We start from the raw sequence: 11900 nt of genomic DNA on the forward strand, positions 1-11900 counted from the left end.
AATATAAAAGGCAAGTAAAAACAAATTATCAATTTTAAATTTTAATCAACACATTAGCAAAGGATGAAATTTAAAAGAAATAATAATAAAATATAAAAATCATAAAACACTATTATAATGCATGCATAGTGAATGATTTGCTAATGATATCGTAATGATTTTGTTTTGTCCGTTTTTTCTTTTAAGAGGCGGGCCTATTCAATAAATTTGAACTCAAGCAACTCTGATCTATTTTTGGTGTGATTTGTAAAAAACTTTATTTAAAATTAATGGAATTCAATTCTTTACTAAATCGCGCCCTGCCAATCATTAGAACTTGGTTAGAACTTAGAACTTAGGAGTAGAAAAGAGATTATTTCAATCCTTTTTCTTTTCAATGAAAATCTGTTATTTTCTTCTGGGATTAATTTTATGAATCGGTGGAATGAACACCTTTATCTTCAATTTTAATTAAAAAACCAACAGGTCACTTTCAATTTGTGGGTAGACATGGTCCTTCATCCACTGTGGTGTTTTACACGTGGTGGACAACCGATGAACTTGAATTACACACATGGGACTGCAAATTGAAAATGTGGGGGTCGCCATGTCGAAAATTAAAATAATAGGGGTAAATTAACAAATTTCAAAACACGAAGGCCTCGCTATGAACTTTCTCGAATGGAAACTTCTTTCAGCCTCCTAGGGAAGCAAGCATGTGAAATGGGCTGGAAATCTGCATTTACTCGCTTACCAGGGGAAAAAAAAACAATCATTCTAAAAAAAACAAAAATTACTACCATGGAAAGGAAGGTGTAAGTATTATTTAGTCTAAGGATACATTTATTCTTGTCTTCATATTATAATGTTTCTATGCAGAGGAAGGTGTAAGCATTTAAGAGATACACGAAGTCTTTTAAGACAGCATTAACTGTTGTGAAAACCCTTCAAGATGATGACGAAGTCATAACATATATATATATATATATATATATATATATATATATATATATGTTAGGGTTCCTCTTTCCAGCCGCTAGACTTCCTTTCACGTCGCTCTCAATCTCTCTCAACATTAGCAGTTTTAACAACCCGTCCTTCTCAGCTACAAGAGTGATCAGGATTGCGTAAGACGATAGCCACTGACCGGCCGACGATCACAAGTATCACCTGCCCAATCAGCGTCTGAATAGGCAGTCTCTTTACCAGCCAGACGAGCTAATTGGTTATTAGCCGGCTCCTCTAAATTACAGTAAACAGCAGGACATTTTTCTGAATGGGAAATAGTGTGTATAGTCGAGACAGCAGATATGACTCAAGAACAGGTCACCCTAAAAAAAGTCTTTACAATATTAAATAAATAATAGGAAATTTGAAATGAAACGAAATTCTTTTTATCGCACCTATTAATCTTATATATATAAATATAAATATCAATATAAATTATGTTATGGAATCAAAGAAAAGGTGAATTTACCATTTACTGCTTTCTTGTTACTTCGTGGGTTGGTGTTATTGCGGTGATGAAGAGTTATTATTGACGACTATTACTCCCTCTAGTGTCATTGATTATGCAAAATATATTTATCATTAATAAATATTTTTTATATTTAATTAATAAATTTAAAATAAAGATAAAGTTTTTGGAATAAAAATGTTATGTAAAGAAAATTATAAAGTAGTTATAATTATAAGATTTTTCTTGCATTAAAACATTATTTTTAAATACTTTTACTTAATTCTCTATTAAGACATGACATCAGTTAGAACTAAAGACTGATATATATTATGTTTTTTATGTAAAAAAAAAGTTGTAATACTCATAAACTAAAATATAAGAGATATTTGGAACTAATATGTAGATGTTGTTAAATAAAATGTATATTGAACTAATCTACATGATGATTTTATATAGAAAAATCATATACGTTTATGGAAAGACTTACGTAATAATTATATTAATGATTCATAAACTTGAGATCACTAAATTATCTTATATAAGAAATATTTTGCTTCAATTCTGCCTACATGTTGCCTTAATCAATGATATCAAATAGACAAATATTACGTATAACATGAACTATATAAAGACATTTGAGTGATCAAAAGATAATTCATAATCCTAGGTAAATTAGAAAAAATATTATATATATTCTCAAATAGTATTGATTGTGAAATCCTTATGTATAATGGAATGAGATTTAAAAAGGGTTTCAAATCTCATTCAAATAATTAATGAATGTGGTGTTGAGACCAAAATATAATTTGATAAAGCAGATATACTCCATGCTTAAATGTCTAAATAAGAACATTCTTAATAAAATGATAATAATTATACAAAGAAACCGATCATTATAAAATTAAGTCAAACTACATATTACTTTTCTAGTATTTGGGGTTTATGACACCTTGTTTGATAATGTAATTAATTTTCAAATATAAATCAATCAACTCTTTGAATTATAATCTGTTAAATTATTTAATCCTATTTTATTTAGGATTGTGATTTATTTTTTAGCCAATATATTGGGGAACCTAATGAGTCACACACATAAATAATCATGGGTAAGAAATTAAATTGAAATTATTAATCAATTTATAACTTTTATTATAAATGATTTTTAGAAATTCAGGAATATAATGTAATTAATGCATGATATTACAATTTCAAACCTAAAAAAAATCAAGGAGGGACTTGATTTAATAAACTTCTAAATATATCCTAAAATAATATATATGATTCTATTTAGTGGAAAAGATATTTTATTTATTTATAGGGTTATCATGTTTTTTTTTTTCTATAAATAAAATGTTATGCCTTATTTTTTTTTATATGCGATGATATGATAAATGATTAAATAGAGAGAAACTTTAAAATATAGAGGAGAAAAAAAAAAGAACTTACACTTAATGCATGGCAATTCCTATATCTTAAAAGGAATTTAGGAGATTTTTTTTTATCTAGTAGTTCATTTGAATTACTATTAAAAGCCAGACAATATGACAATTTGTTATGTGTCATAATTTAGCCATAAAGATTTGCCAAAAAAAAAATTGTTCTTCATGTAATCTTCACACAAACCCTAAATGACCCAAGATCATCTAATGTGATCCTTAGGACTCCAAAAACAAAATCAAAATTAATATTTTTATTATTTTTATGTATTTTAGAAAAGTCAATAATGATATTAGAGCCATCATTAGACAATTAAAGTTATTAATTGCATGTTTTTATTGTTATTGTTATTAATTATAAATTAATTCTATGTTTTTAGATTTGTTAATTACAATTCTAGCCTTGTAGCCTATACTTTATTACAATAGGCTATTTGGATCAGGATTACAATTCTACCCTTTCAACCTATACTTTATTACAATAGGCTATTTCGATCAGGATTACAATAAATATTAATTTTATATTTAAATAAAAATTCCAAACTAAATTAATTATAGAATTAATTTTTCTAATTGGATTATGATTGAATTAAATTATTTAATTCAAAATTGATTTGATTTTTTTTTAATATCCTAATAGGGAAAGGATTGAATTAAATTTCTTAATAAAAAAATGTTTTTTTTTGTATTATCTTAATTGGATTAGGATTTAATTAAAACTTTTAATTATACTATTTTAGAAAATGAATTTTCTAAAATAAAGAAAGTTTTTCTAGCCAAAAGAAGTTTTTATTTAATTCATCTTAAAATAGTTTGGGATGCTAATAAGAATTTTAATATGTTTAATTTTTTTATTAAATCTTGAAAATAGTTTTTCAAGGAAAATATATTAAATAAAATTTTGTAAAGTTCGGGAAATTATAAAATTGAGTTTAACTTAATATTTTTATATGCAAGGAATATTATTATAAAATTTCAATAAAGTAAATAAATAGAATTAAAGCATGCAATTTTTTTTTTATGCATGATGGATGATTAGAAGATCAATGTAATTGTGTTTTTTTTTTTTTGTTAAATGGTTGTAATATCAAATGGGGTTTGTGTGCCCTACCTTTTCTTTATTTTTCTTCTATGATGTAAAATTATTTTCTCATTTAATTCTCCTTGAATGTAACTCAAGGTTTATTATTTAATTTTTTAAAAGTTATTTAATTTAGAAATATGGAAATTTGGATAGATAAGTTTTTATAGTCCAATATGAAAAAAGAATGGTGGAAAGGGATACACTCATGATACTCACAAAACTTATAAAGACATGTAACAACTATCTAGGATTTGACCTCAAGAAAATTAGTTTAAATATATCTATAATCATCTAATTAGAATGACATGTTAGGGATGTATGTGTGTTTGTCATACATCGTATATCAATCATGCCATAGGATGAGACCTATTTAATATAATGAATCCCTTTTTAATATATTAAATACATATTAAGATAGTGATTTGTTACCTTCTAATTTTATATGTATAAAATTAAAGTTTCATTCATAGATAACTTGTTAAGCCCCTTAAGGTTATCATAAATTTAATATGTTTAATGCTATAGAAATGGTTAATACTTAACTAAACTTATATGAATTGTGTTGTACCCAATATGATGTTTGGGACCTTTTAAATTAATGAAAAAATTAAAAAAATAAAGCAGCCGCCTAGTAATTAAAGAAAGCTAGAATCTTAAAATAAGCATTGGTTTCTTAGATTCAGGTAAGGCATTAATTGGTTGTTCATTAAAGGAAGATAGATATCACCGCATCCTTTCAAATAAAAGGTTACCATAACCATGTGTTTTATCTTAAATTTATTCTACACGTGCCATTAATTGTCTAAATTTAATTCTAATCATATTTTATGCTTTATTTTATTTTAAAAAAGACATCGTCCCTAAAAAATCAAAGACTTGTCAATAAGTTGGATGTTAATTACTAAAAGTAAGAGATTTTGTTGATTTTTGTCTTTTTATCAAAAACAATTTGACATTAATACCTAAATATAGGAGATCAATTTAACACCTTATTAACTCCAAAATTTTAATTTTCTTGTAATTTTGCCTCTGATTTCAATCAATTAACTTGAAAAAAATTTTAATTTCATCTCTTAAAATTTTAATTTTCTCAATTAATACCAAATTAAGCTCCCAAACTTAATTTTTCACCAATTAAGCTCCAAATAAAATTAATTTAACTCATTTAAAGTATAATTAAGTCCTTGCACTTAATTAAATCCTTCAATTGGACCCAAATTAATTCTTAAACATAATTAAAATTCAATTTGGCCTATGATTAAATCAAATTGGCCTATTAAAAATTTAATTATATCATTGGACTTAATTTTTATGCAAATTCGTCCAATAATCATTCAATTTGACCTTGAATTTGCATTTTTCTCCATTTTTGGGCATAAGAGGGTACAATTAGGCTTGAATTTCCTCCAAAACTGCAACTTGATTCCCCGATTTGCTTTCTTCACGTTACCATCCTTTATTATTATTTTTAAAAGAAATTGATTTTTGAGGAATAACCCAAGATTGGTTTATGACAATACCCATGTTAATTTTTAATAATTCATTGCATCATTATTGATCCAAGATGTCCAATTTGATAATACCAAAGCATAAATGTTTTTGGGTTGAAACATTTCTGGTGTATCATAACATTTGTTTCAATAGATTTTATGATTGTGTAATAAATTTTAGAAAAGAAAGTAGGTAATTTTTCAAGTATAAGCTTTTGACTTGAAATACGTGAAATAATATAAAGAGATTCTTTTTTTACTTCGTCTATTGTTTCAATATGATAACCATTATCACATATATCTTTAAAACAAAGTAAATTTTTTCTAGACTCGGGAGAATATAATGCATCTTTGATGCTCGATTTTATGTTATTTGGTAACAAAATATTAGCTCTTTTAGAGCCTTTAATCATGTCCACTGGACCTGATATTGTAGTGATATTAACTTTGGTTAATGTTAAATATTCAAAGTATTTCTTTTCCTTGATAATTATGTACATTGTTGCATTGTCTGTCAAACATAAATCTTCATCATGAAAAGTCATGTCTCTATTCATAATATAATTAAAGTTTATTATTTAACTGAAATCAAATTGACATTTTTTTATTGAAAATACAATGAGATAAATAGTCTACTACAAATAAAAATATTAATCATCCCCAAGAACTCTACCACTAAGTATGTCATCTGTTTTATTTGGGTTTTCAAAGAGATCAGAAACATCAAGATAAACATTATGACCTCAAATTCATCTTTATGAATAAAATTATTTTCAACTGCATTTTGTTTTAGAGAGGCTTGATATAAATCAGTAAGATGTTTTGGCATTCGACAAGTGCAAGACCAATGATCATGCATACCAAACCTATGATACTTGTCTTCAGGTTTATGTAAATTCTTGCCCTTTTCTTGTTTGAGTTCATTATGTCTTCATTTTTTATGGTATGATAAGTTGCCTTTTAAAGAACCATCAATTCTCATTTTCCATTTATTTTTTTCCATATCTATAACCTCAGTTCTTTATTGTATTGTGGACAAAGGTTCCATTCACTTCAGGGAATGGTTAAGAACATGTGGGATACGATTAGTCATTTTTCATCTAAAGTTTATTATTTTGTTCAATCACAAGAAGACATGAAAATAATTTTGAATACCTCTTAAAATTACATTTTATATATAGCTCATGCATGACAATATTTGAGGTATGAAAAGTAGAGAATGTTTTCTCTAACATTTGGTTTTTTGTGCTATTTTCACCATATAATTTCATTTGTGAGGTAGTTTTAAAAGGACTAGAATTATATTCATTGACCGATTTAAAATCTTGCAATCGTAGATGTAACCAATCATAACAAGTTTGAGGAAGTATAGTAAATTTTTGGTTGCCATATCTTTTTCCTTTATAATTTTCCACAGAACAAGAGGATCTTTTATTGTAAGATATTCAACTTTTAATCCTTCATGAAGATGGTGGAAAATAAAAATTATTGCTTTTGTGCGACCTTGTAAGGATGGGTTATTTTCTTCTTTGATGATCTCTCCAAGATTCATAGCTTTCAGATAAATCTCAACATCAAAGATCCATGACAAAAGGTCATTCACATATATATCAAGAGTAATAAATTCATGTTTTGTCATATTCAACATTATTTATAAAAAAGAAAGTACTTATTAAATAAAATCATGAATATAAAAGAAAAAAAAATCAGTTTTTTAAGATTGTTATTTAGATGTTTAGAAATACTTGTTCTTCAAGAACTATATTTAATTTATTTAATTATTTAGAAACTTATAATACTAGTTCTTTAGGAACTTTAAATCTTGATGAATAAAAAAGAAAGCAAAATTTGTTAAAATAAGTTACATAGCCAAATATATTCCATAAAGTATGAACAATAATGAAAAAAGAAAAAAAATATTGAAATTAATACAAGCCACGTAACATATAGGAGTTCATGTGTGCCAATATTTTAATATAAATTAAGTAAAGTGATCATACTAATAACGTGTTAAAGAAATAAAGAACAAGTAAAAACATACATATTCAGAATAAAAATTAAAAGAGAAGTTCATACATTTTCTTGTGTATTTTTTTAATCCTTAGAATACAAGACAAATAGTTTATTTACAAGAGAAGAAAACTCAAATGTCATGGAAAATCAGAAGACAAAACTCAAAAGTTATGAAATCTAAGAGATTTTAATAGACATTCAATATATATAATTATACATTTTATAACAAGTTAGATAATTTTATAATTAAAATTTTTTTACAAGGGTGTTTTAGAAATAAAAATAATAAATATTGTCTCTCTACATATGTCCTCTTCTGTATCTCTTATTTTAAAAATATATAAATTCACTTTAAAATTATTATAAAAATAAATTTATTTTTATTTCTTTATATTTTCAATCAAATACTTTTTTATCTCTATAATTTTCAATTTTTATGTACTAAAATACTATCCAAACAATACGATTGCAAAAATGAAAAAGAAGGCAGGTTGAAAGTAATTTCTTAAAATAAATAAATAAAAATTAAACATATCTGGGAACTTGTGTTTCCAACACAATTGAGGAATAGTTGTGGGGTCCACCAATATCAATTCTGTCCTCCAATATTCCACCAAAAAATAAAAAGCATCACCAAAATTTTAGCCCGTTGTTTTCATCTATCTATCAATTGTTCTTTCTCTAACGAAGAAAATCGAAAAGAAAAGGCAAAGAAAGATGCAGATCTTTGTTAAGACCTTGACTGGTAAAACCATCACTCTTGAGGTGGAGAGCAGTGACACCATTGACAACGTCAAAGCCAAGATTCAGGTAGACTTCTTCTTCTTTTCTTTTTTTTTGGGCTCTAGTTTTAATTGATTCTTTTGTGTTTCTTGTCCATAATCTTTTTTTTTTATATGGGTCCTTTTGTTTTAATATACAGTATTATAATTTGTTTCCTGGGAAAAACTATATTTGGTTGTGGGTTTGGTTTGTCTTTCCATATAAAGAAAAAGAAAGTTTTTCTACTTGCAATAGTCATCGTATATTTGAATGTTGTTGATTGAGGAATTCGTGGCAAAGAGTGTCTCAAATTAGTTAGGTTGTAATGGAAATTAGCTTTGGAAAAGCCTGAAACATTGAAGTTCAGATCAGAATTTTCAATAGGAATGAACTATTACGAGTTTATTCATGATTTTCTTGTCATGACTTGACATGAATCTTTGAATTTTTTTTTTTTGTTTGGTTTTTGGAGCTCCTTTTCCATATCGAAATGGTTTCCCTGTGAGATTTGGATATTTAGGTTTATATTTTTTTTTTTTTTCGGGAGTTGATGAATTTGTGCTTAACTATTGATGATGTGTATGGTCCAGGACAAGGAAGGCATCCCTCCAGACCAGCAGAGGTTGATTTTCGCTGGTAAGCAATTGGAAGATGGCCGGACTCTTGCTGATTATAACATTCAGAAGGAGTCAACACTTCACTTGGTTTTGAGGCTTAGAGGAGGAACTATGATCAAAGTCAAGACTCTCACTGGAAAAGAAATTGAGATTGACATTGAACCTACTGATACAATTGACCGTATAAAGGAACGTGTTGAGGAGAAGGAGGGAATTCCTCCTGTGCAGCAAAGGTAACTATTGTGAATCTCATTCTGTTTTTATTTGGACAGTCAAGCTTAGAAAGGAGGGATGCTCTTGCATAAGTACTTTGAACATGTTTTAAATAATTGGCAGTTCGTTATCTGTTTGTCTATTATCTTTCTTGTTGCATGTATTGATTTTAAGAGATGGTAGTATGACTGCATTATCATGGTTCATGCTGTTAGATTCCACTACATTCTTTTGCTACCCTAAAACCATCCACAACTATTTTGTTTTTTGAAATGTGGTCAATGCATTTATCTAAATAGCGAATACAACCTTGGCAAACCTGACTTGATATCACTGTCTGTAATCAATTTCCTAGGCGGAGCCTTGTTAGTTTGCTTCAGTAATTGTATCATTCAGTTTCACTTCGTGGGCCTTGCTGCTTTCTTACACTTGAATGATGATGTGGTCCACTATTATATCATTCCTTCCATTGAGACTCTGGTTGCAGGCTTATTTATGCTGGGAAGCAGCTTGGCGACGACAAGACTGCTCGTGACTACAATATTGAGGGGGGCTCTGTTCTTCATCTTGTGCTTGCTCTCAGGGGCGGCAGTTTTTAGATTGTTAGGAAAATCTACGTGCTGAGACCTGTCTGCGATGTGTGGATAAACATGAGGATGTGACATGAATTGTTCAGTGAATTTTATGGACTGTGACTTTATTTGCACGCTGTAGTGTTTGCTGTCTGCTATTATATGCTTAGGCTAACACAATCTCCTGAATCTTTTTGAACTAGAGGGCATGCTAACGCTTCTGATCATATTTTATTGGAAATTAGGGAAGAAAAAGTTCGGTGTTCAGTGGAAAGGATGAGGGAATTGTTCAAGGTTTTGGTCTTCAAGGACGAAGTGATTATGAGTGGACATAAAAGTAGCTTTGTTGAGCCTACTTAGAAATGAATCATTTATTCAATTCTGGAGCTTTAAACAACATAAATAAATTCTACAATCATTTAAAGTTAAAGAGTTTTCTGTAGATATGCAGATTTGTTGTTTTCGAGAATGAAGGCAAGTTGGGTAAATGATGTGTTTTTTACTTTTTGTCGAGACTATAAAATTCCTATAAAAAAAATAAATAAATTATGAACACTAATTTTTAATAAATACAATGTTAAAGAACCAAAGAAAATAAAATAAAACTCAAAATAATTAAAGGACTGGAAAAAGAAGAAGAGCATTGTTAATTTGTAATCTCAAAATAATATAAATAATGTTTACGAGGAGAGTCACAGGAAATTCATTAACTCTTTTAGGTTTTTGTTAATTTGTAATCTCAGGGTACGAAGAATGGTTTTCTAGTTTAATGAGGAGCCCATATAATGAAGATCGCTATGGCTCCACGTGGGGCACTTTGTTAGAAGATTCACATGGGATTGTTACTTCTAAGCTGAGCCCGAAACTGATGATTTAGAGCGTGTTTGACAGTACAGAAGTGGTTACTTTTTAAATAGTTTTTTGTGTTGAAATACATGTAAATGATAGGTTTTTTATTTTTTAAAAAATATTTTTGACATCAGCATATCAAAACGATCCAAAAAGTACAAACCGCACTCAATTTTAGCAAAAAAAAAAATTCAAAATTTATAAAACGCAGGTACAAACGCAATGTCAAACGGTGTCTAACGCGTTTTCAAAAAATTTAATTATTTTTTTTTTTTAAAATAAATTTTTTAATATATTTTAGATTGTTTTGTTATGCGATTTCAAAACTTATTTTTAAAAAATAAAAAATATTATTTTAATATATTTCAAAATAAAAAAAATACATTAAAAAATAATTACAACTATAACATGGAATTAAAGAGATTGTAAATTTGTGAGGTATTGTATGTGTGCTTCTACAAAGCTGTTATAGAACCAGTTTACTTCAGTTGAAAGGAAAAGAAAATCTACATTCCAAACTCCTCGCTCAACCTACAACGCTTTTTCGTCTTCAAAGGCATAGTTCATGTCCCTTACAAAAGTCTTAATGGAATAAAAGAAGCTTCTCCAGGCTCTAACTTTTAACTTTTAATGTAGCTTTATTACTATGGATTAAAACAATAAAATTATAATTTTGTTTCTATAAATATAATACAATTCCCCATGGAAATGGAAGTATAATAGTTTTTTTTATTATTATTTATATAGTAAATAGACTAATATACTTTTGAAGACAAAGATTAACACACTTTGGAGTAGAGGCACTTTCAATTTTTTTTCATTTTAGCTGCTTACTAAAATGATCATATTGCCATTAAATTAGAAATGCCTTTGCCTTATTTTTTTTTTTTTTTAATTATCGAGTTTGACCAGGAGCAATTTAATATTTTATCATATATAATATATTATTTATTTTGAAAAAATTGATTGCATGTGGGTGCCCTGTGTTCTATAAATAACTTGTACAATGCTATTCCACGGCCAAATCTGGGCTTCCATGACAATGTTTTAATCCTCGTAACATTGTTTCTATTCTTGGATGGCATGTTTGGCAAATATATTTCAGGTTTTTTGCTGGTGGCTATTTTTTTCCCTCTTTGGTTCCTCACTTCTCCATGGTTTAAGAGCTTTTCCTTTTACATTTTCAAAGCAGTATTTTTATTTTTTTTTTTTTGTAAATTTGGTTCAAATTCTTCTTATTGCTATTTTTTTTTTATTTTAAACAACCCATAAAATTTGAATTTTCTTCCGATTTAACCCTCATTAAGTTTTTTCACCTTTCAGATTTGGTTTCAATTTTTTTAAATTATGAATGTATTTTTAACAAATCTTTTAATTAAATTATCTTTTCAATGACACCCCTTAATATTTTACATCATTTTCTTAA

General features: G+C 27.4%; 1 protein-coding gene across 2 annotated transcripts; it reads left to right on the forward strand.

Moving 5' to 3' along the window:
* The first annotated feature begins 8086 nt into the window (after window positions 1–8086).
* LOC118049601 (ubiquitin-NEDD8-like protein RUB2) lies at window positions 8087–10113 on the forward strand. 2 transcript variants are annotated; one of them, XM_073410363.1, is made up of 3 exons: window positions 8087–8271; window positions 8814–9073; window positions 9871–10113. In XM_073410363.1, exons 1-3 carry the CDS (start codon window positions 8179–8181, stop codon window positions 9983–9985), a joined length of 468 nt encoding a protein of 155 aa, XP_073266464.1. In that variant the 5' UTR covers window positions 8087–8178; the 3' UTR covers window positions 9986–10113. The 2 variants fall into 2 exon arrangements, with proteins under 2 accessions (XP_073266464.1, XP_034915527.1); XM_035059636.2 differs by lacking the exon at window positions 9871–10113 and adding an exon at window positions 9541–9759 and having other exon boundaries at window positions 8099–8271.
* Window positions 10114–11900: the final 1787 nt, after the last annotated feature.

Source organism: Populus alba, chromosome 7 (genome assembly GCF_005239225.2).
Source record: "Populus alba chromosome 7, ASM523922v2, whole genome shotgun sequence".
NCBI classification, from domain to species: Eukaryota; Viridiplantae; Streptophyta; class Magnoliopsida; order Malpighiales; family Salicaceae; genus Populus; species Populus alba.